Below are 26,741 nucleotides of genomic sequence, written 5' to 3'. Positions count from 1 at the left end.
CATACTAAAAATTTAATTGCAAAGTTCACGTTTTTGAGACATTTCTGAATTGCACTTATGATATTAATAATACAGTAAAAAATACTCAAGATTAAAAATTAACTAAAGAAAACAAATGAAAGAGTAAGAAATAGCCTAATCATATAAAATAATTTTTTTTTTTAATTATTAAACATTTTCAATTGATCACTTCTGTTTGATCTATTTTCAAAAATTATCTAATTTTTATTTGCTGACCTACCGACAATGAGAAAAAACACTTTACTTTTATTCTAATTATAATTGAGTATTATTAAATTTATTGATTAATTTAAAATCATTTAATTAGAGGCATCGATGTACGTGGATGATTTGAAAAATAAAATAATTTATTAAAGCATCAAATGCGGATGTTTTACTTGAATGTAATTATCACGCTTAAATAGCATGGACATTATAACCATATACCCAGCGTACAATAACAATAATAACGAGCCAACAATTAACGATAAAACTGATTCAACATCTGCCACGTTCCTGGATTCATTATTTATTAATTATTGTAAACCCCAAGGTTACCACCCATCAATCAACAATTTATGACAGATTAATTTTTATCTCTGTACTGTAACCTTTCGAACATGTGTACTTATTAAATATACATGGTTAAAGGTTGTAAAAGAGATAATGCGTGTGATAATGCAAGTGAAGCAGCCGCTTTTAGGTCAAACATATATAAAATCACAGATTATCTTGCGGTCAATGTTAAAAAAAGCCCGCTCTTCTATCAATCGTTGATTGTCGTTTTATCAATTATTAATTATTTATTTTATTATTGTTATTATGACTATTTTTATTGCCGACATTTTCCAGTTATTGCCGCTCAGTAGCTTCAAAATAGCTGACCGATAAAGATAATTAAATAAAATGGAGACAATAAATATTAGAGTAGAAAAAAAAAATTTCCGTCGGTCTCAGAATCGTTGGGTGTCGTCAGCAAAACCACAACGAGCCACCACAGTCTGGGAAAAATTTATAATAATTCTCAAGAAGCATGTGAAGATTTTCTGCGACAATACTTGCGAGTCTCGTTGGTTACAAATATTTGACAGAGCCGAGACGCCCAGTTCGTGAAAGGTAAATAAAATAAATACAATGAATATAAATGAATTTCAGTTGAAATTGGATGGGAAGGTTTTTTTTTCTACAATAATTGATGAATTAATTAATGAATTAATTTGTCGTGTAATGGATGAATGAATGAATGGATGAACAAATTAATTAATTGGTTGATATATATTTACACAATTGTAATTGATGGATAACGGGCAATGATTTATGAATATCGGTTATTGTGCTGGGCAGAGTTTTCTGGATAATAATTCATACGGTAACTTTGTGCAAAATGAGTGTAACTATATTCAGTCTTTGGAAACAGTATATCGATACGCCGGTGGTAACTCTGGTAGATTCGGACCATTACCCCTCTAACGAGCTCGATTTACCAGATAAACATTATTTTGTAACGTATAATTAAACCTTTTGTTTGTAAATTTATGGACGTGAAAAAAATAATTGATTTTTAGAGCCTACTTTTTTATTTTATTTTTTTTTCAGGTGTTTCTGTTTGTAATATTAATCGGATGAGCAGGAAAGCTGTGGAAATTTTCGCTCAAGAACTGTATGTTAATTACAAATGTTTACTTTATGGTTACAATTATTATGTAATATTTCAACTCGTAGAAAAATAATTAAAAAATTGTTTGTTTGTTAAAATTAGAAGTTTTTTATTGAAAAAAAAAAAAAATTAACTTGAAAAATTTTAAACGAGTCATTAGCTTGGATATAATTAAACTTTTAATGAATTTTCTCTCAAATTAAAAAAATTCGATAAATTTTTCATTGAAAATAATTAATTTTATTTACAAAATATTATAAAATTTAGTATCGACGCTGAAGTAACGAATGCTTCATTCATCGAAGCAATGAAAATGATTCATGCACTTGGCAGTCTCTACGAAACCGGATACGACCGAACCGAAACCGACGAGAAAATGGATTTGTTGATTGATGAAATGCTGCGTAAGTTTTATCGTCAGGATGATTACGACATAACACCGTTAATGAAGCGAGTGAGTCTATAATATATTACATTAACATTTAGGTTTCAGAGTTCTAGATAATATTATATTATTACATAACTGCATTAAATGTTGGTTAAGCTCTCTCCAAGTTGTACAAAGGGAATACAGTCCTGTTACTTTCGGAATAAACTTGTTAATTGCTCGGATATATTCAAGTTTCGTAAAAACCAGCATGGATAATGCTGCATATTCAATTACGTATGTGAGCCTGACGAAATTACCACGTACGTTTTTAATTACTTTGTTTTTTTTTCTCTTTATTGGATTACAAACATTAAATTTATGGTTGATAATTATAGAGACAAGGAATTTAAAAAACATAAACCGTTGAAGCCCCTTAAAATAGGAAATTCAGGAATTACCAATGGACTGTCAATTGTGCTGGAACCAGAGCTTGAAGATTATTTTTTCACATTTTTTGAAATGATCGGTTGGATGGCAATTAAAGAATTCCTTAAATTAATAATAATTTTATTTTTTCGATCTTCCCAAAATTTGTCTATGTTTTGACCAAAACTTTACCCCCCTCACTAAGTGGAATTCGGGTAATATTTTACTGATAGAATAATGAAGCGACATAAAAAGAAACATTATTTAAGCATTTATAATAATTATTTTTTTATTTATTTTGCTTATAAACATTTCAAATTATTAAAAATATTTCTTTTGACGATCCGTGACAAATAGTAATTACTTAATTAACGACAAATACTTTCAAGCGATATATTGTTATAAAAAATGCTTACAGAATTTTAAATAAGGTGAATTTTAAATAAATGAGAAAAGGGTCGATAGGTGTTGTAACGTTACTTGTGCAAAAATTGTAGGCGTAGAGAAACAATTTAAAGGTAAAGAGAGTAAGTTAAAGACAGCTGTTATTTGCATAACGCACATGGTCGACAGAAAAATTTTCCTATAAATTAGAAAAAATATTCGTCCTCAGATGCAATAAAAAAGATAATAAACAAATAAACAAATAAACTTAAGGATACTCAATCTCTTAATTTACGACAGTATATAAAATTTTAGACTGAAAGGTTTAGCTTTAAATGGAGTACAGCGAATTCTTAGGAGAAAACTATTTAAAAGAATATTCGAAAGCTTAAATAAAAGAAAATAGGCTTATGATCACAAACGGCCTAAACTTATTTTCTAATGTTAAATTTTTTTTCATAATAAAAGTTTTAGTTAACAAATATACTTATAAATAAAATATGTTTAAAAAATAACAAATTATTTTTACTGCTGGACGAAATAATATTATTTTAGAGAAAACAAGAGAAATACTAATTGATTTTTAATTAATGGTTGACTATAGTTAGTTCACTGAAAAAACGTGTAAAGTCACTCACTATATAAGCGATTGCCTATTTTAACGATTTTTGTAGGTATTCAGTTTTTACTAGGGTAGGTTTGGACCATTATAACTAAGTAAGTAACTACTGCTGCAGTAAACTGAAAAAGAATATATTAATTGTCATTATTGTTAATAATTGCTTTCAAAATAATAAAAAAATAACTTAATATTGAACTTACATCTCTAACGAAGTAAAAGTCGAGATCAAAAAATCCACATGGGGTAAACTTTAAACTGTTTCTTTGTACTTGAGCCAAAAATTTGCGTATTTCTGTCTGGATCTCAGTATTTATGGACTCGAGCTCCAATTTATCAAGTATTCCTCCAGTTCGCTTCCACTGGAATAAAACGTAAGTGCTATGATTATTTTTTTCGTGGTAAATGATAAATGGATAGATAATATATTACCTCATTTACGGTCTCCTTACATATGTAATTAATACTGAGGAAGCTTAAACAAAAAGGCACTAACCAAATCAGAGATATTATAATGGAAAGCATTATTTCATGAGTACCATAATTTGTTGCAATCAATCCTAAATATTGACAGTATAATGAACCAACCATCAAAACAAAAAACCCAATTGTGGTAAAAGCGAGTGGAGTACCGTAAACTGCTGTAGTTTTACGGCAGAGTATTCCCAGTTCCAAATGTATGCGTCTATATTAAAAGAAATATAATTTTTGATTAAAGAAATTCTTAAAAACGAAGGAAAATAATTATTTTAATATGATTTTACTTGACATTTCGAAGAAAATCTATCCTCAAATTTTTATGAACGGAAGTTACCAATCTATCATTTGTTTCTTCTTGCGTTGTATTTTTGGAATGTGACTTAAGAAAATTTTTCAGTACTTTATTTATATTTTTAAGCCGCAATCTCATATGCTTGATCAGCAGAAAAAATTTTAGAATGGTTAACAAATTTACAAAATATCCATGGCACACTATAACTATCACAACTGTTTTAGTTGTTAGGTTGAGATTTTTGAAATCGTACAAAGCTACAAACGGACAAGTAAGAACATTGTAAAAAATCCAAGAAACAGCTACTTTTAAAGCGAAACAAAATTCCCCCTGAATATTTATTGTGATTCCCAAATTTTTAAGTGTTCCATCGGTTTTTAAAATATGCGTAGTAAGTTTTATAGCTTTCTAGAAAAAAAAAAAAAAAAAAAATTCTCAATTACAGATAATTGATTTTTATGAGATAAGGGTGATTGCTTTACTCACGTTTCTAAGAGTCCAACTAATAATGGTATTAATAATCATTACTATAACATAAATTGCACGCACAATTTGAATCGAGACATCATACATACTTGATTCTTTTACAGTCACTAACTTCAATATAATAACAGTAATTAAAGAAGAAACGTATAATATCAATGAAATAATCGAATATAAAAGAGAATGATTAAGTCTTAATTTTTTAACACTTTTATACGGCATAACTCCGTGACAAAATACACAATCAAGGATAAATATTGGAAGCAAAGCCTCCATTAAATTTGTTGGCTTCCACATTTCTAACACGACAATCGTCAACTGATATATTTTCAATGCGTTTATCATATTTCCTTATCGATCTTCGTTTTATGATATTTATGCGTTGCGTGATAAGCGGATGGACTAATTAGGTGAAGAATATTGAGTAAATGCGAAAAAAATAGCGATGACAGGGTACTATAACAATAAATTGCTTACTATCATCAAATATTCACGGTGGACTATTTAAAAAATCAATTTTCCTTTACATATTCATAAATTTTTTTTATTGCTCTTCAATTTATGATAATATCAAAACAATCAAAATATAAAACAAAATTTGAAACAGATTATCACATATATTTATCGATATGGATATAACTAAAAATCGGGTTATACCTATTTTGTTACTAGAATGATAAAGCAACATAATAAGAAACATTATTTGGTCATTTACGATTATCATAATTGTTTTTATTTATTTTGCTTAAAAACATTTCAAATTATTAAAAACAATTTTTCTGATGATACGTAACAACAAGTGATTACTAAATGACAAATACCTTCAAGCGATGTACTATTAATAAAAAATGTGTATGGAATTTTAATTGATATTATTTAAGAAAAAATAAGAGAAATACTAAAAAATTTTAAATTAATGATTAATTATATTTAATTCACTGAAAAAAAGCACATAGTCACCCACTATATAAATGATTGTCTATTTTGACGGTTTTGGCGGCTGCTCAGTTTTAAACTGGGTAAATTTGGACCATTATAACTAAGTACGTAGCCACTGCTGCAGTAAACTATAAAATAATATTTTCTTAGTATTGTAAATAATTGCTTTTAAAATAAAAAACAAAATAAATTAACATTTAACTTACACCTCTAACAAAGTAGAAGTCGAGATCAAAAAATCCACATGGAGAAAACTTTAAATTGTTTCTCTGTACTTGAGCTGAAAAGTTGCGTATTTCTGTCTGGATTTCAGTGTCTTTGGACTCGAGCTCCAATTCATCAAGTACTACACCAGTTTTCCTCCACTGAAGTGAGATATAAGTGCTATCATTATTTTTTTCGCGATAAATGATAAATAAAGGATAATATATTACCTCATTTACGGTCTCTTTACATATATAATTAACACTGAGAAAGCTTAAACAGAAAGGCACTAACCAAACCATAGTGATTGCAATGAGAATCATTATTTCACAAATATCAGAATTTGCTTTCCTCAATCCAAAATATTGGCAGTATAATGAACTAATAATGAAAACAAACAGCCCAATTGTTGTAAAAGCGAGTGGAGTACCGTAGACTGTCGTTGTTTTACGGCATAGTATTCCCAATTCCAAATGAACTCGTCTACAGTGAGTGAAATATTATTTTAGATTAAAGAAATTCTTAAAAACAAAAGGAAATAATGAATTTACCTGAAGTTACAAAGAAAATCTAACCCCAAATTTTTTCGAACGGAAGTTGCCCATCTATCATTAGTTTCTTCTTGCGTTATATTTTTAGAATGTGATTTTAGAAACTTTTTCAGTACTTTATTCATATTTTTTAACCGCAACCTCATATGCTTGATCAGCAGAAAAAATCTAAGATCAATTAACAAATTTACAAAATATCCATGGTATAAAACAACTATCACAACTGTTTTAGTAATTGGGTCAAGGTTTTCGAAACTGTAAAGAGTTACAACTGGGCAGATTAGCACACTAAAAAAAATCCAAGAAACAGCTACTTTTAAAGCGAAACAAAATTCTCCCTGAATATTTATTGTGATTCCCAAATTTTTAAGTGTTCCATCGATTTTTAAAATATGCGTAATAAGTTCTATAGCTTTCTAAAACAAAAAAAATTCTCAATTACAGATAATTGATTTTTATGAGATAAGGGTGATTGCTTTACTCACGTTTCTAAGAGTCCAACTAAAAATGGTATTAATAATCGGTACTATAACATAAACTGCACGCACAATTTGAATCGAGATATTAAGCATATTTAATCCTTGTATAGTCGCTAACTTCAATATAATAATAGTAATTAGAGAAGAAACATATAATATCAATGAAAAAACTGAATAAAAAAGAGAATGATTAATTTTTAAGTTTTTAACACTTCTATACGGCATAACTCCGTGACAAAATACACAATCAAGGATAAATATTGGAAGCAAAGCCTCCATTAAATTTGTTGGCTTCCACATTTCTAACACGACAATCGTCAACTGATATATTTTCAATGCGTTTATCGTATTTCCTTATCGATCTTCGTTTTATGATATTTATGCGTTGCGTGATAAGTGGACTAATTATCTCAATAGTAAAACCGCTAATTAGGTGAAGAATATTGAGTAAATGGGAAAAAAATAGCGATGACAGGGTACTATAACTATAAATTGCTTACTACCATCAAATATTCACGGTGGACTATTTAAAAAATCAATTTTTCTTTACATATTCATAAAATTTTTTTATTGCCCTTCACTTTATGATAATATCAAAACAATCAAAATATAAAACAAAATTTTAAACAGATTATCACATATATTTATCGATATGGATATAACTAAAAATCGGGTTATACCTATTTCGTTACTAGAATGATAAAGCAACATAATAAGAAACATTATTTGGTCATTTACGATTATCATAATTGTTTTTATTTATTTTGCTTACAAACATTTCAAATTATTAAAAATAATTTTTCTGATGATACGTAACAACCAGTGATTACTAAAGGACAAATACCTTCAAGCGATGTACTATTTATAAAAAATGTGTATGAAATTTTAATTGATATTATTTAAGAAAAAATAAGAGAAATACTAAAAAATTTTAAATTAATGATTAATTATATTTAATTCACTGAAAAAAAGCACATAGTCACCCACTATATAAATGATTGTCTATTTTGACGGTTTTGGCGGCTGCTCAGTTTTAATTTGGGTAAATTTGGACGATTATAACTAAGTACGTAGACAGTGCTGCAGTAAACTGGAAAAGAATATTTTATTACTATTGTGAATGATTGCTCATAAAAAAAAAAAACGCCATTCGGCCAGCCCGAAATAAAAGGTAGATTTCACAGAATGAAAATTTTGATTAAATAACATAAGCACATTAGTCAGTTGCACTACACATTGCCTAAAAATGGTTTAATCGCACTCGTAGCTTTGATAAAATAACTGAAAATGGTCAAAGATTCAATAATAAATACGTCAAATTAAATGTAATTTAATTTTAAATAGCCGCCATTTCTAAACTAATTGATCGTTTTTGCTCATCTTCAAACTCGTTCAAGGTTACTAATCCAAAGGATATGTGTATTAAGTTTCATTTAAATCCGTTGAGAATTGTAGACGTTATCGTGTCCACAAGCCACTTTATATTGCATATGTGTATACACGGAAAGAAAAATATGGGAACTATTCCCATAATTTTATGGGAACAGTTCCCAGGCAATTATAGGAGCTGTTCCCATGAATTATGGGAACTGTTCCCATAATTATAGGAAATTTTCCCAAAATTATGGGAACATTTCCTATAACGATGGGAATGGTTCCCATAGTGGTATAGGAATGGTATCTATAATTATAGGAATGATTCTTATACTATTATAGGAACTATTCCCATAATATTATGGGAAATATTCCCATAATGATATAGTAATGGTTCCTATATCATTATGGGAACTATTCCCATAATGGTATAGGAAAGATTCCTAGAATATTATAGGAAAAAACATTTCTTTTTAATTTCTCTCATTTTCTTATGCACACAAATTATTGAATGTTTATTATTATTATTATTATTATTATGAACATTTTCGTAAATATAAGCTCATTCTAATTTTATACTCATCGAGACCCTTCATTTGAGTACCCACATCAATTTTTCATATATTTTATATATTTATATATATTATATATATGTATATATATAAAATATATCAAAAATGCATGTGGGTACTCAAATGAAAGCTCTCAATGAGTGTAACATCGGAATGAGCTTATATCGTTAAAAACATCATTAGTTAACAAAATACATTATCATTCGTTAATTAGTAACATTTTTGTAAATATAAGTCCATTATGATTTTATACTTATCGAGACCTTTAATTTGGGTACCTATATGAATTCTTTTCATATATCTTATATATACGATATTTATAAAATATATGAAAAGTGCATGTGGGTACTCAAGATCAACAACAATTTATAAATAAAAAATCTATCAAATAAAAATTTTCCCGTGGACTGAATTGTGAATCTAAACAATTCTGGAATCCACCGGAAGACACACAAAAAACTTCATTAAAATCGGTCCAGCCGTTTAGGAGTTCAGTGACAAACACACGCACAGAAGAAATATAAATAGAGAGATTATAGGATATTATAAGGATATTATAATACTATATAATATTATAGGAAATTTTCCTATAATAAAATAGGAATCACTCCTATTACATAACAAAAATATCCATTTCAAAGTAGTGAAACAAAACAAGGATTATTCATGCATAAAAATAAAAAAATAATCAATTTTCTTATCAAAAAAATAATAGATTTTAACAAAAAAATTTTTATTATTTACACAAATATGTCAATTTCTTTTTTACAATAGATAACAAAATCTTCAGAAAAAATCAAATCCATCTTTTTGATACGTATTGCTTGTTTTCTATATTTACAATATTACTAATTCTACATATTTGATATGTTTCAATTGAAACACAAGTAACATTTATCAAATTTTCAACGATTAGAAATGCCTGAAAATGATTTTCGAATTCACAAATAAGCTGAGTTGTGATGATAAATATTTCATTCTCAATGTTTTTGTTTTTGATAATCAACTTGACTTTTTGGAATTCCGGACCATTTTCTGAAGGCATTATTAGAATAGAATTTGTTAAAATCCTGTGATTGCCTATCCATTCCAAGTATTTGACAATATTGAAATTATTTTCATGTGACGGAAGAGATGAACGAAAGAAATTAAATTTACTATGAGTTTTGAGAGAACAGTTATCGACAGAGCCGCATTTAAAAAATGATATTTCATCTTTTTCATACAATAAATAGTGATTCAGCTGAAGTTGGTTTTTTATAGCAATACTACGATAAATATTTATTCTACTTCCGCAAACACGAGAATATTTTCTGGCACGTTAGTGTTTATTTTCAAAATTCATGGAATTTATATTTGATACTGGACCCATAGAAACAAATACTTTACGGTAATAAAGGAGCAAATGGTGTTTAATAGTCATTTTATTCGAAAATAGAGTAGAATATAATGTTAAAAATTCTGAAATTATATTTTCCATATAATATTCAGTACCACGTGTACAATTCTTAGATGTTGTGATGTCAATAATTTTTTTTAATAATATAAATAATTTCCAGTACTCATCTTCCACAGGAATATAAAGACCAATTATAAGACTAAAATTTCTAACCAAACATAGCATTTCTGCCGATGATATAATAATTTTCTGGTTTTTAATTTGAGTTTCTGAAATTTCGGGTGGTCTATCTTGTAAATCATGGTAAATGTAATTAAACGCTGCTATATGATTATTTAAAATTTGTAGATCAAAATACTTTTTTTCAATATATTTATGAATTAAAATGCCCATCATATACTGACACACGCCTTCGAGAAGGTCGTGCATCGTATCACAAGCTACATTATCAATGATATGAAAGCTCTTCAGTTCATTAAAAAGACAAAGTTCATTTATTCCCGTTTCACTCACGTTATTTAACTCAACATCGCGACTATATGACTCATGAGACCTTAATGAACAAAATCTTTCGTGATAAATGGTATTTAAGTCGTTGTAGTGAATTTTACAAAACCGGCAGCAATAGTTGGCCACAAAACTTTGAACTAATCCCGTAAAAGTATGCACTCCCAAGTTGTCACCTAAAATCGCAACAAGAGCAAAGTAAATCGTTACTTCTTGACCAAGCATTGATATTTTCACTCCAGATTCTTCAAGGTATTTTAATTCGTCTAGTGCATATTGTAAAACAGTATTATATCCTAATAATTTTATTTCTGAGGGATCGAAAAGTATAAAAGTAAATATGTTTTCAATTTTTGATTGTAAAGCTGGAGGCAGACAAGCAATTTGGATATAAATAGCTCCAACTTTGGAATTTTTTCGATGGCTACCTATCGGATTATTTGTACCGTGATCATCGTAAAATAGTACTATTGGTAATACAAATTTATTTTTGAAAAGTGGCAAAATTTTCGTTTGCCATAACGTACCTTGTATTAAATTTTGATAAAGTGTATCAGTTTCATTTATGCTTTCTAAATAGTGTTTAATGACTTTTAATCTATTTTCTTTTTCAAGTGACTTTTTGAAAACTAACCGCAAAGGGATGAACTCAATTGTAACTGGAACATTAACAAGAACTGAAATATTGTTAATTACTTTGTATTCTTCTCTTTGGCCAATTACAATACTTTGTGATGGAATATATGATCCAAATTGTGATAAGAAATTTAATTTTTGATGTTCAGATTCTAAATTTACGAAAGGGCTTGTAATTAAATTTAATATTGTTTGGATACTAATTATAGACTCATAAGAATCATTTAATAACTTTAATTTATTAATGAGACTCGAAACAAAGACTTTTATGAGCTCAGATTGAAATATTTCATTTACACCCTTTACAATTTCGTCTACCCTAGATCTAGGTATATCATCATAATTGTATAGTGTTGATAAAAATTTACAAATTTTAGAATTGAATTGAACAAAAATATTGTGGTACAATAAATCGAATTGAAATTCCATTTTTATTCACAATGGATGAAATTATTGTTCAACAAGTTACTAAGTATGTTATAATACTACAAAAGAGTAATCAAATTAGTTAGACTTATGCCTTTAAATAATGTAAATGATTATAACAAGGATAAATAATAACAATATTGAAAGATTAATAAAGTACTAAGAATAATATTATAAATTAACACAGTTTTTCAAAATAATTAAGCAAGATTTGACTAAACGTAAAGATTAAACTTTGTGATGTTTAAAAGATTGAATCATATTTCTTATAACAGTTCCTACATTTTTTTCTTCATCAATTCCATAGACTGCGATTTGTAAAAAAAGCCAAATATGATGGCTAAGAGTTGGATACTCAGAGTCAGATACGAAAAATATTTTAAAAGTTAAATCTAAGGCTTCAATAACACTCTTAGTTGCGTACTTGATGTCGTCAACTACAACGTACGAAGATAATTTGACAGTTGGTGTACCCACAATCAAAATATATGGCTGTAATGTGATTTTCTTTTTCAATGCTTCGTTTATCTTTCTTTGAAGTTCTCGATCGATTTTTTCCGCACACTGTAAGTATTTGAATCTAAATAATCAATTTAATTGAATAATCTAAGTAAAAAAATTAAAAAAACACTTACATCTACGTGGACTATAAAACTTTTTTCGATGTCTTTTGGACTATAAGTTGCTGGCGCCGTTTTCGCTTCTTCACTACTCTCGTCATCTGATGAGTCTTGATTAAATTTTCTTTTCTTATTACTACCGCTCTTAGATAATGTAGCCTTTAAACCGGTAATTTTTAAAAAATAGGTCAAAATTTTCAGCACTGCAGCATCTTCATGATCTGAAGAGAACATGAATATTAAACTTAATGTAAAAATTTATGTACATAATAAACATAAAAAAATAATCTTTGGATAAAAAAAAGCTAAGTAAACTTTTATTTTTGTGTATAGATAATGATAAAATGAATGCATCACCTCCTTCAGAAGTCTTGATTACATTAATTAGTTTTTTGATAGTTCCAGTTTGATTTTTTTTATTTCGAAATTTTTCATCAGCAAAAGTTTTTATAAATGATTTCAATTTAGGCCACGTTTTTTTAAATAATGAAGCCTGATCTGGATAATATTTTTGAAAATCAATTTGAATCTAATAAAAAATTTTTAAATTTACAATAATTAAAATTTAATTTTCTACTGTAAATTATTAAAATCATTTAATTACAAATCAATTCTACTCCACGCTGACATCTAACACAAAGATACATAAAATAATTTAAGGATAATTTGTCTTCTGTAAGCGTAACCTTACGGGCATCGCTAGTGGCTTCCCAATAGGCTATCACCTGCTCCCATGGATGAATTTTATTGCTGAGTCAAGTTAAGCGATCTTGAGTATCTTCTAACAAATGAATTCATGTAAAAAATTATTTAAGAAGCTAAAAAAATTGAAAATACAAAATTGTACAAACAAATTATCCACGCTACTTATTATCTATAGTAGGAGTTGATGATGTTGAAGCAGAATTTTTTTTTTTCACTTAGAATTTTGGCTGTTTTTAAAAGTTTTTTTTCTGAGTTATATTTTTCCTAAAGTTTTCCACATTGGATAGTTCCACCATTTTTAGTTTTAGTACTTGGATTGTAATAAATTGCTGGATCCTCGTTAAAAGTTGTGCCTATGTCAGTTGCTAATGCCTTGAAACGAGCAGTAGTTATTCTGTAAGAAATAAATAAAATATAATTTTATTCAAATAAACTGACTGAGTCTATCACAAAACTTAGATGAGTCAGGTCCTGAGCATAAGTTTAGAACAACTTACTCAAATTTTTCGAGGATTTCACCAATTTTGAAATTGGACTTGAACAAAAAAATTTGTATTTCACGTTTCAATATAACATCAACTAATAAATTTTGCATATAAGGTGTCAAATAATTATAAAAATGAAAAAAATTAAGAATTAACAACCCATAATAATCTCTGTTTAAAAAAGAATGCAGGTTCTCATTAGAATCATATGGTTGGATTGTTGTCTTTGATAAAACGTTTAAGAACGTTGTTGGAGCAAAAAGAGTTGGTGGAGTAGATACAGTTGGATTAGGACATAAAGGCATAAGAGAATATGGAACAATATTAAGAGCATGAACTAGATTGAATTTAAAAATAAAAATCAAAAGGAACTGGAAATTTAAAAAGAAAAATTATTTATGTAAGCTGAATTCAATAAGAAATAAGTAAGAAACAATACATTACCTTCAGTATTGGAACAACCGGCAGATACATCCATCGACGTCGTCTCACTCATTTTAATCAAAAATTTATTTACTTTTTTTTTTTTTTCTATCTATTTATATTGTAGAGTATATGAAATTATTAACTCATATAGAACTGAATGTCAATTTTTAAACATAATAGACAATAGACGACAATTAGGAGGTCTCTTGAATCAAAACAACGCGTTGGTTATTGTTTACGTCGCGTGATCTGCCATCTGTTGATCAGTATGGGAAATAAAGTACGTTTGAATAATATTTTATTTTGATTGGTTGCAGCACTTACAATCATGCGCAATGGACCGCGAAGAAATTTTAAATTCAAAATTTTTTTTTAAAGAAGCTACGATAATAATAAAAATAAAAGTAAAAGTAAAAGTAAAAATAATAATAATAATAATAATAATAATAATAATCTCTCTATTTATATTCCTTCTGTGCGTGTGTTTGTCACTGAACTCCTCTAAACGGCTGGACCGATTTTAATGAAGTTTTTTGTGTGTCTTCCGGTGGATTCCAAAATTGTTTAGATTCACAATTCAGTCCACGGGATAATGTGTATTTGATAGATTTTTTATTTATAAATTGTTGTTGATCTTGAGTACCCACATGCACTTTTCATATATTTTATAAATATCATATATATAAGATATATGAAAAGAATTCATATAGGTACCCAAATTAAAGGTCTCGATAAGTATAAAATCATAATGGACTTATATTTACAAAAATGTTACTAATTAACGAATGATAATGTATTTTGTTAACTAATGATGTTTTTAACGATATAAGCTCATTCCGATGTTACACTCATTGAGAGCTTTCATTTGAGTACCCACATGCATTTTTGATATATTTTATATATATATACATATATATATATAATATATATAAATATATAAAATATATGAAAAATTGATGTGGGTACTCAAATGAAAGGTCTCGATGAGTGTAATGTCGAGATGAGCTTATATCTTTAAAAATATCATTAGTTGACCAGATACAATGTAATTTCTTAATTATTGACGTTTTTAAAGATATAAGCTCATCCCGATGTTACACTCATCGAGACCTTTCATTTGAGTACCCACTTGCATCTTTCATATATTTTATATATTTCATAAATATTATATATATTAGATATATACAAAAATTTATGTAGGTACTCAAATGAAAGGTCTCGATGAGTATAAAATTAGAATGAGCTTATATTTACGAAAATGTTAATAATAATAATAATAATATTAATATTATTATTAATAATAATAATAATAATAATAATAATAATAAACATTCAATAATTTGTGTGCATAAGAAAATGAGAGAAATTAAAAAGAAATGTTTTTTCCTATAATATTCTAGGAATCTTTCCTATACCATTATGGGAATAGTTCCTCGTTACATATATAGTTAACACTGAGAAAGGCTAAATAAAAAGGCCCTAACCAAACCAAAGATATTGCAATGGAAAGCATAATTTCATAAATATCAGAATTTGCTCTTATCAATCTTAAATATTGGCAGTATAATGTAGTAAGAATGTGATAAAAAAGCCCAATTGTAGTGAAAACGAGTTGAGTACCGTAAACTGCTGTTGTTTTTCGGCACAGAATTCCTAATTCCAAATGTATGCGTCTATAATACAAAGAAAAACTAATTTTTGATAAAAGAAATTCTTAAAAACAAAAGTAAATAATTAGCTCAGCAGGATTTTTTACCTGAAGTTACAAAGAAAATCTAATCCCCAATATTTTTGAATGGAAGTTACCCATCTATCATTTGTTTCTTCTTGCGTTGTATTTTTGGAATGTGACTTAAGAAAATTTTTCAGTACTTTATTTATATTTTTAAGCCGCAATCTCATATGCTTGATCAGCAGAAAAAATTTTAGAATGGTTAACAAATTTACAAAATATCCATGGCACACTATGACTATCACAACTGTTTTAGTTGTTAGGTTGAGATTTTTAAAATCGTACAAAGCTACAAACAGACAAATAAGAACATTGTAAAAAATCCAAGAAACAGCTACTTTTAAAGCGAAACAAAATTCCCCCTGAATATTTATTGTGATTCCCAAATTTTTAAGTATTCCATCGGTTTTTAAAATATGCGTAAGAAGTTCTATAGCTTTCTAAAACAAAAAAATTCTTAGTTATTGATAATTGATTTTTATTAGATAAAGGTAATTTCTGTATTTACGTTTCTAAAAGTCCAACTAATAATGGTATTAATAATCACTATTATAACATTCATTGCACGCATAACTTGAATCGAGATAGTAAGCATATTTGGTCTTTGTACAGTCACTAACTTCAATATAATAATAATAATTAGAGAAGAAACGTATAAAATCAATGAAATAATTGAATAAAACAGAGAATGATGAATTTTTAATTTTTTAGCTCTTCTATAAGGCATAACTCCGTGAAAAAATACACAATCAAGAATGAATATTGGAAGCAAAGCCTCCATTAAATTTGTTGGCTTCCACATTTCTAACACGACTATCGTCAACTAACATATTTTCAAAGTTTTTTATGGTATCTTTTAATCGATTTCATTATGACATTCATTCGTGATGACTTAACTAATTGTATTTACCTGTAACACCGCTAATGAAGGGAAAAATATGGAGTAAATGTGATAAAAATAGCGATGACACATTACTATAATTTTAAATCGCTTGCTATTATCAAATATCCACATTGTACTATTTAAAAAATCATAGTTTAAAACATCTAAAGAACACGCTTTCTATAGAAAATCGAACTAAGAAATAAAAAATAAATTTTGATAAATTTAAATTAAGAGTAGTGTTAAAAATTTTGATAAACATAAATTAATTATCGTGTAAATAAGAATAAAATATATTTTATTTTAAAAAAAGCGTGGGGTGCATGGTGTCAAAAGTTATAAATATTTTATTGACAGATATGAGTATGATTGTCATTTGGATAATATCTTAAAAAGCACCTAGATGGTCAAAAATTTTCAAATTGCGCCAATCGATGTAAAATTATATGAACATTAATCTGTCAAAATATAAAAAAATCCTAAGAAAACGACTCTGGCGAGGGTATTACTTTATTGAAAAAAAAATCTATTATAAAACATAAATATTAGTGTGCACCATTTGATATTTGTTTTTATTTATTTTATTACATAAAATTTTTATTTACAAACATGAACGAATTTTTTTTTTTTTTAACATTAATGACAGTAATTTTTTTAAAAATACATGACAAAGAATGGTTAGTTTCTTACCACTAATAGCTTTAATCAATTATTGTATGGATCATTAGAAATTTACGTCAAACAATGATCCAATCATTTAATAGTATAAAAATGGTTGAATATGAAATAAAATTGTTTTTACAGATAGCAATATTCAATTCTGGTGATTACCCTGACAATACCAGTGGCGGTGTATCTGAGGTACTGATATCACCGTCAACAGAAAATTTCATTCAACTAACCGTGAAATCATTCACGAGCACAGAAGCAGTGAGAAGCGTACCTAAAGAGGAACGGGAGTGCATATTCAGTGACGAGGAAAAAGTACAGCAGGCTAATTACACTTACAGTGATTGCATCGTCGGCTGTCGCGCTAAGGCTATTTGGGAGACTTGCAATTGCAGACCCTTCTCTTTGCCCCGACGCGGTAACGATGAATGTGAGGAATTACCGATTGACTTTTCCATCACTCATTAACTTAAATTTTTCTATTCTACTGCTGCTCGCCATTCAAGTATAATCATCTGTTTGCACTTATCGAACTCTTCACTCATAAAATCCACTCCATTAATTGCTTTGGATTTAGTCTTATAAAAAAATTAATTATTCTAACAGATAGCCGGAAAGTTTGCAATACCAAAAACAGCGATTGCATTCACCGTAATCAAGGTTAATTTTTTAATTTGATGATCTTTATTATTAGTAACCAACAAATTATTCAAAACTCTTCCTAAAAATTGGCATAAAAAATTAAGAACATGTAAGAACGGTGAATATTTAAATTTTTAACAAGATACAAAAATTATTGAACAAAAAATCATGAAAATTGTCAGATGTACGTAAATAATAGTCCCTCGTAAATTGATTATTTTATTTTTAAATTTAATAATTGAAAAAAAAAAAAAAAAAATAAACAAAAAAAGAAATATTCAAGCAAATAAACTTTCCTATAAAGAAATTACTAATGAAAGTACAACCAATTAATCTTTTGGGATTGATTTAATTTTTGTTTTTGTTTAGTCTATATATATACATATATAGGAAACATTCTATAGATATAGTCACTCATTACGATATCTCTGGAACTATAAGACCTAGAGACTTGAAATTTGGCAGGAATATTCCTTTCATCGAGTAGAGGTCAGCTAAGAACGGATTTTACGAAATTCCACCCACAAGGGGGGTTGCGGGGGCGTCAACAATGAAAAATCTTAATTTTTAAAATATAGCTTCATAAAGCTGAAAATTTGGTAAGGATCTTTTATTTGTCATTTAGAGATCATCTCAATATAGATTTCAATAAATTCTACTTCCGATTCGATGGAATGTGGAACCTGTGCAAGTCAAAATAATACTCCAATCGAATTTCAATTCTAGATCTAAAACTACAATTCTATGAAGTGCCCAGCGGAGCGGACGGGCAACTGCTAGTTACTTATAAGTCAGAATTATTAAAATGCAGATAGATTATAGGGTAGAAAACTAATTGAGGAGCTGATTTTTGAAAGGGTACCTTTTCATATTTTAAAAGAACGGTTTTTTGATCTTTTAAATATTAAGTATTTCAAGAATTATAAAGATTTCTAAATGAAAATTGAATTGTAGCTTTATAACCGATAGCACTTTGTAGCTAAATTGAAAAAGTTCAATAAAAATATTTGTAATTGAAGATAACCAGTTTTTTGTCTCGATTAATCAAAAATGAAAAGATACCCTTTTGAAACTCAACTCCTCAATTATCAATCAAATAAACAATCCGATATATTCAACTGGCATTTATTGTCACTGGTCCAGACTGAATTACCGACACCAGACTGTATTACATGTTCTTAAGATCTTTTCAATAATACTAAATTTTACGAAAAAATCCATTTTATTACATTAAGACGACGACGAAAAATTTTTTTTTCTGTTTTCTTGATTATATAAAAAGTTATTATTATAAATACAATAATAAATTATGTATTGATTCAGTGAAATGTTGGTCAATATTACCTCACGAAGTAACAAATCCAGAAGAAGTTGAAAACTTCGAAAGAGCCGTTGAGGGAGATGGAGATAACTTATTGCACTGTAACAGTTGCTATCCGGCGTGTAACGACGTGTCTTAGTACGTTTTTAATGACTTCGTGCCTATTCAAACAGGGTATTATCAGTCGGAATTACTGTAAGTATCACCAACTTTGAAGGTAATATTCTTAAGCGTATTATCATCATTTGAAGCACGTCTCTGTCCCTTAATCGATGAACCCATCGGCTACATAATATATTAAGCTTTCCGCTAAACTTTAGGGACAATCTCGAAGTTAAGGATCAAAGTATTGTTCATATTTACTTTATAAACTTCGGAAGTGTACGGCTCAAAATGGACTTGGGCTATTACTGGTACGAGCTTCTCAGTAAGTTCACTTTACAATAATATTATCATATTTTTCTTGTTTTCATTTTTATTAATTTTTATCTAGACAAATTCAAATAATTCTCTCATAATTCGCAGACAGATTAAGTTTTAGTAACTTTTCCCTCTAGCAATTAAAAAAATAAATTTTCAATGACACAGCCGAACACTACAAAATTGAAACATCCTAGAGTGTAACAACAACAATAATAATAATCAAGAGAACAAATATTAGTGTTATTGGTATATGAATGATAGGCGGTGGTTATCGTGCTCCAGTGAAAACACATCCGGTATTTTACGATATAAAATCACAGGCTCCAATTGACAATGATAATTTAAGCGCGGGAATTTCACTATGAAACACATTTACCGAGCGCGAATGAGAGAACGTTGTCAGAAAGAGATGAAAGAGCGTATATTGGAAGCATTAAACAATACCCGCGGGTCATATATATGTATACATATATTTTGACCCAATTATACCGGGAATCGTAATAGCTTTTGTATTATCAAATGACAACAATGAAGTATATGTAATCTTTCAATATTATTCAAGCTCCTTGTTGGTATTATAAATGTTTACAATTGTATTTTTGATTGATTATTTTAGTCCATAAATTTCAGTCAATTACAATCATTATTTGGTTCATATTGTAAGTTAATTAATTAGATAATTTAACTGTTTTATTGAACAATCAATCCACTTTCAATTCGATAAATTTAGATCAATTACATTGTTGATCTTGCTTCAAAGCTAACGAATTTTTTCTATCATTTTTTTGTCTGTCAAACGGCATTAAGGTAGAACCCTCGCGATTTCCGTAGTCAAAAGTTTATGTTAGAGTGTACGGTATATATTCTTGAGAGTCATTATTGACAAGCCTAAAATTTTTTGCTGTTTATGTACTTATTTTAGCCAATCACCAACGAGAAACTGATCGTTTGAAAAATCCGGCAACACCGCTCGAGCGTTAAGATATTTTATAGTGGTTACACTCTAGTGTTTTGGACCAGCTATAGACTAACCTCTATTTTGATATATGCGTTTATTTATTTGTTTTCATACATTTATTCAGAAATATAATTACAATGTCTGAAAAAAAAAATAATTGACCGTATTGTTTTGTTTTTTCAGAAAAATCAGTAATTAAATTTTTTGTGTTGATGTATTAACTGATTTTAAATTTTACAATTTTTTATTATTTTATCGGACTACTATTTTTATAACTTATGAAAGATTAATATATATTATTATATTAAAATTGTTAACTTTTAAAAATTTTTTAAAAATGTAGAAAAATACGTACTTCATAAAATAATCATTGTCATTTTTTTTTAAATAAATAAAATTAATAACTACAATATTACACCTAACGTACATTAAACTTTTCAACGCATGCGGGTCTCATACTTTTTTTGCGCCTCACAAAACTTGCGTTGTTGCCATAGCTTTATTAACGTATCCCTTCCTCGGCTAAAGTCTGGTAAATTTTTCATTACTTATTAATAAATATCTCTGAAACTATGTGGTAATTATCAATGAAATTATTTTAAAAAAATCGTTTAGTTGTTAGTTAACGTTACTTTAGTTTTTTAAAAAGATCCTAAGAAAAGTTACTGAGATATAGAAATGTTTGTAGGTAAACTTTTGGATATCCCGTATACCGTAATGTATAAGAGCGTTCAAAACTCAAACTTTGAAATTAAATATCTCTGAAATTAGATGGTCAAAAATTTTCAAATTGCGCCAATCGATGCAGAATTATATGAACATTAATCTGCCAAAATTTTAAAAAAGTCCTAAGAAAACGATTCTGGTGAGGATACTACCTTAAGTAATACCAAAATGTTCCAGATTCGATTCTTGGCCAGGATAAATTTATTTATTTATTTTTCTTTTAGAAGTGTTAAAAGTATTGACAATAATAGTAAAACAGTGTATTGTATACATAAATATACATACACACTATTGATATTTTATATTCTAGGCAATGTCGGAGGAATATGTGGAATATTCATCGGCTTCAGTCTTCTTAGTCTCGTTGAACTGGGTTATTTCTTCCTCGGTTTTATTTATGAAATTTGCTGTCCAGGTAAAATAATAACTGAAGTTGGAAACACGATAGAAGACCCCAGAGACCCCGGTGACACCGTAAGGTCTGCTACAAATATGCAATCCGTTAACAGAATCTACTGGAACGAGCTGCTGTCACAACCGAGAGTCGGTATGAAAAATAAGATTGTTCGTCCGCGACGTAAACTCAGATATTGAATTTACAATTGACTTTTGAATTTAAATTACTTGAATAAATTTTGTTATTCATTTATTTATTGAATTTATTCGAATCGTGATGGTCTGTTGTTTGATAAATTTAACTTTGATGTACTAAAAAAAATAACACGATGAATTTTTAATATTTTTTGTTTTTAATAGATCCATGATAAAATTTTTAATGAAATTTGTCATTTATTTTTTCCAAAATTATTTTATCCGTTGATAGAAGAATTTTTTAGAGAATAATAAATTGATTTCTTAAAAATTTTTTAGCTTTTTGAGGAATAAAAAATATTGTTTAATAATTAAAAATATTTATCAATATAAAATAAGTTATTTGTTTTTATTAAAAAAATTTATTGAAAATTAAATATCGTTAATTGTAATTAATAAATAAATAAGTTTTAAATTAATCGATTTATTATTAACAGCTATCAAAATTTTTTATAAATGCAATTTTTATAAATCTTCATAAAAAAATATTTCAGTGCAAAGAGTAATGTAAGAAAAAATACTAAACGTTTATATTTTGTTAAAACTATCTAAAAGTTAATAGACGGATGTACGGCAAACAAAACTCTGTAGCTTACTGAATTGAAAGTTATATTATGTATCACAACCGGGTAATCTAGTAAGTCTTGAATTGAGTCCGGATAGATCTGGACTATCTTTCACGTCAGTGTTCTCACGAAACAAGTTTGAATAGTAATCTTCGACGGCGACAAAGTTTATCGCTAAGCGCAAAAGAACAACATCTTTGATGCCTGATGGCTAAATATCACTAGCCGTATTACTTTTAAAAGATAAATTTAGCAGAAACTTTATCGCTGAAAGTACCGTGTAAATTGTGAATAAAATAAAGTTAAATAAACATAAATAAGTAAGTACATAAGAGTTACTCAAGACTCGAGAGTATGAAAGATTTTTGAATTCTGAAAAAATATGCCAAGACTTGATAATCTCGTGGTTCGCAGATTGTAACGACGGGTGTGTCTTCAGAAGCTGCGGCAGTGTTTCAGAAAGTTTTAAAGCCAGCGGATGAGATAACAGGCGCATCGCCAACGGCTGACTAGGATGATGCTACCAAAGAACTAACTAAGACAAGCCGCCGAAAAGTCCGAAGACATCAGGTTGCTGCTGAAGAGATTTTTTTTCCTTTTTTCCAAGCCTGATTAGGCAAAAAAATTTATTATTTAATGTTTTTTTTGTGTAGATTTTGTTTTTTAAAATTTTAGGATAAATTACTTTTAAAGAAAAAAATGATTGAATTCTGTAAATTTTCCAGAAATATATAATATATTATATATAATATATTAATATATTAATATATTATATTATATTTAATTGTTATTTTTTCGGTAAAGTAAACTTAATAATAATTTTTTTTTTTAAACAAAAAATGTCAAATAATTCTAAAAATCTTTTAGCTTTTTCGAATAAATTTATTTATCGGTGCAATATATAATTGCCTGTACAAGTGACATATTAATTATCAATATAATAATTTATAATTAAAACACGTCTTATATTATATTTATTTATTATATCTCACAACTCAATCAACACACTCGCACGTGCACAAATTTGCGCATCTCCACATTATCTTAACAATTAACTTCAATAATTATAATTTACATATAAACAACTATACACTTATAAATAATTAATTCATAATAATTATCAATTTCAATATTATTATAATTTATAATTATAATTATAAATATTTTATATAATATGTTATTTTAATGAATTAACATTAATACTGTGGGATTTTTCGTCAATGACGACTCAAAAATCTTGCTGATGACATTGAATATAAAGTGTTAAAACCTAAAACGTTTGAACAATTATGAATGGAAATGATAATTTCCGGCAAAAGATGACGAATTTATTTTCAGATATCTGTAATAAAACCGGAACGGAGTTAACGAGGTTGCTTTTTTTTCTCTATTGGAAATCAAGGGATTTTTTTTCACCGTTTTTCTTGTCTCCTGTGAAGCTGGATCGTGCGATAGGGTGAAGAAAAAAAAATAAAATGAGAGAAACAGGTAACGTTTCAAAGGTTTCGGAAGTAAAAAATAAATTAGGACTGCAATTTACGGAAGTTAAAAGTAGAGCGTGGATTTCCGAACACGAGTGTAGTTGTAACGTTTTGGCTGGGACATAAACTGCGGATATAAACAGACGAATAAGCTCCGGTTGTAAAGAAACGACACGGATCTAGACTTAAGCACGATGCGACAAATAAATAAATTTATAAAATTTAAACAAAAATAAAATACTTAGAAATTTTATTTATTTTCCACAAAAATTTTGAAAAAAGAAAATTAAATTTGATTAAAGATATTCCGCAATTTCTGATTTAATTAATTAATTATTTAATATATTAATTTAATTAATTAATTACAGTTATTTTAATACGTTGTAAAAAAATGCATAAAGTACAATTAATTTCTACCGCAGTTTATCTGTAAAAAATAATGTATGTAAAAAATTGATAGGATTAAAAAGTTTTATACAATTATCATTATAATAAAATTTTATGCAGATATTTAAATATTATTTATAAAAAAGTTCTTTAATGCAATTCGTAATTTTTTCTTTTACTACTAGTTATTAATTTATACTATTTTAAAGTGAATTAATTTTTTAAATTAAATTAATTTACAAAATTGATCAAACGATTAATCATATTAAATTGAAATTTTTCAAAAATATAATAACAATAATAATATTCTCTTGATAATTAGAAAAACTTTTTTTTCGTATACTCAAAAATCACAAAATGATCACTATTATTATCTTTATGAAAATTAAAAAAGGAATTAAAAGAAATGTAAATGTATACTTCTATTAAAAATAATCATAATGTCGGATGCATTAACTTACGTAGATAGTAACTAAAAATAACCGGGCATGTAAAACAATGATGCACGTTTATGACAGAATAAATTTTAATTAAAGACTCGCGGCTATCTGTACTACTGAATAAATACTAGTAAAAAATAAGTTTTGCTGTGGAACATTTAATTAACGTGAAAACTAATTAGAATCGATGTTTAAATTTTTTAAACGTCAGTTTTGCGATAATGAACGCTCTAATTGTATCAAAATGATATTTTTACCCACAGGTTCGTTTAGTTTAAATGGATTGTTCACTGAAAAATGTTTTAAGCACGCTGCTGTGAATCAATGGGAATGTTTTCAAGATACATTATATTCATGACGTAATTAACACCGACAGGTTCATTATGAATACGATAACTCGATCTGCATATGGTAATGCACTCAGATATTGGTACACGACTGCTATTTCACGGTCCAAATATCATTCATTCATAGACACGGATATAGGTATAGTATAGAAATTTTAATGGTTTGTCAATGATAATATCAGAATTTTTCATGCTAGTTCAAATGAATTTTTAGAGACTAAAACGCGAAATAAAACCTCACACGAGTGTTATTAACATGAACTTTGTATGACGATTGAGTAAAACTTTTGAAAATTCAAGGTTTTAACTCGTGTCTTGGGAAACTTTTATTAATTTAAACTTTGGTTAATTAAACTTTATATTCTTGAGAATCATGTTAAGGAAATTCGTGTGTCTGGTAATATTAGTTCCACTGAATAGGTAGAACATTAAAAAATAACACAAGTTGGAGAAAGTAAAATGAAGTTGGAATTTTTTCATGAAAAAAATTAGAAAAAAAAAATATATTATAATTTTTTATAAATTATTTATAAATTTAAACTGTATGTACTATTAATATTTATAATAATGAAATAAAATAATTTTTTTACAATTAATTTTTGTGATCCATCATTGAAGAAATAACCCACATGACACTTATGCAATACAATATTAAATATATTTGATAACAAGAGAGAAAACGACGTATTTACATATAAAAATATAATCTTATCATAAATCGATGGTACTTATAAATAAAACTTTTTCAATATTGTGTATTATGTCTTAATAAATACAATTTGGTTTCTTATTTATTTATTTTTCTTCGTAAATATTAGTTAGTCAATTATTAATTAATTAATTAATCAATTTATTTATTTATTTTATAAAGTTAAGTAAGCACGCCTTATGATACGTTTTCTTCACTCATCACAAACAATTGATACCCCTCTGTTTGCTTATAAAAAAAGTTCGTCTATCAAAAACGCAGGCCTCTTGATCGATTAAATAATAACAAAAAAATTTTTATTCAAGTTGAGTTGAGTTAAGATGACAGTGGAAGAAGAAATTCAAAGATCGTTAATAAAATCATGTCGAACAAATTAGAGGGCTGGTAGAATTAAAAATTAGTAAGAGGCTGAGGGTAATGGCTTTGCAGTGAATGCCAATCAACCGCTAAACCTGGACCATTAGTGTGATGGCGTTAGGTTATTATACCAGGCTCTATAATTAAGTTGAGCCGATTTTGTGCATTGAAATGGAATCGTATTGTACAAGACCGTTGGTAACACCAGGAGGCATTTACATTTATATTTTTACAAATTTTTCATTTTACGCTTCTTCGTTTTCAGTTTAATTTATATTTCTTCGTCCTATATATAGTAGTATACCGTATTCTCAATTGCCGGATGAATAATAATACGATAAATTATCCGGCGATAACGATCAAACTTTAGTTTCAAAGTTACCAAAGCTTCAACGAGATTTACTTTTTTTTTACCGTATTTACACCTGATTTACCTTTTCTTTCTTTCAATTTATACTTTTATAATTTTTATCCG

The 26,741-nt window shown here is 27.6% G+C and overlaps 4 protein-coding genes across 4 annotated transcripts; 2 read left to right on the top strand and 2 right to left on the bottom strand.

Moving 5' to 3' along the window:
* The first annotated feature begins 883 nt into the window (after positions 1-883).
* On the top strand, positions 884-19,610 carry LOC141530243 (uncharacterized). Its single transcript, XM_074247266.1, has 6 exons — positions 884-1,116; positions 1,597-1,660; positions 1,925-2,111; positions 17,454-17,748; positions 17,925-17,978; positions 19,284-19,610. The coding sequence occupies exons 2-6, from the start codon at positions 1,623-1,625 to the stop codon at positions 19,418-19,420; spliced, it is 711 nt and encodes a 236-aa protein (XP_074103367.1). The 5' UTR covers positions 884-1,116; positions 1,597-1,622; the 3' UTR covers positions 19,421-19,610.
* On the bottom strand, positions 5,511-6,208 carry LOC141530251 (uncharacterized). Its single transcript, XM_074247276.1, has 3 exons — positions 6,085-6,208; positions 5,857-6,015; positions 5,511-5,778 (listed from the first exon to the last, which is right to left on the bottom strand). Exons 1-3 carry the CDS (start codon positions 6,175-6,177, stop codon positions 5,722-5,724), a joined length of 309 nt encoding a protein of 102 aa, XP_074103377.1. The 5' UTR covers positions 6,178-6,208; the 3' UTR covers positions 5,511-5,721.
* LOC141532092 (uncharacterized) lies at positions 12,027-13,115 on the bottom strand. The gene is made up of 4 exons (XM_074250266.1): positions 13,110-13,115; positions 12,776-12,947; positions 12,434-12,639; positions 12,027-12,362 (listed from the first exon to the last, which is right to left on the bottom strand). Exons 1-4 carry the CDS (start codon positions 13,113-13,115, stop codon positions 12,027-12,029), a joined length of 720 nt encoding a protein of 239 aa, XP_074106367.1.
* On the top strand, positions 19,451-21,982 carry LOC141532175 (uncharacterized). Its single transcript, XM_074250402.1, has 3 exons — positions 19,451-19,476; positions 19,602-19,708; positions 21,699-21,982. Exons 2-3 carry the CDS (start codon positions 19,675-19,677, stop codon positions 21,980-21,982), a joined length of 318 nt encoding a protein of 105 aa, XP_074106503.1. The 5' UTR covers positions 19,451-19,476; positions 19,602-19,674.
* The last annotated feature ends 4,759 nt before the right edge of the window (positions 21,983-26,741 follow it).

The sequence above is a fragment of the Cotesia typhae genome, unplaced genomic scaffold (assembly GCF_013202065.1).
Source record: "Cotesia typhae breed Kobodo isofemale line unplaced genomic scaffold, CoteBio_Ctyphae contig_119, whole genome shotgun sequence".
Classification (NCBI taxonomy): Eukaryota; Metazoa; Arthropoda; class Insecta; order Hymenoptera; family Braconidae; genus Cotesia; species Cotesia typhae.
Note: the sequence above shows the minus strand (reverse complement) of the source record. Positions and strands in the feature narration are given on the sequence as shown.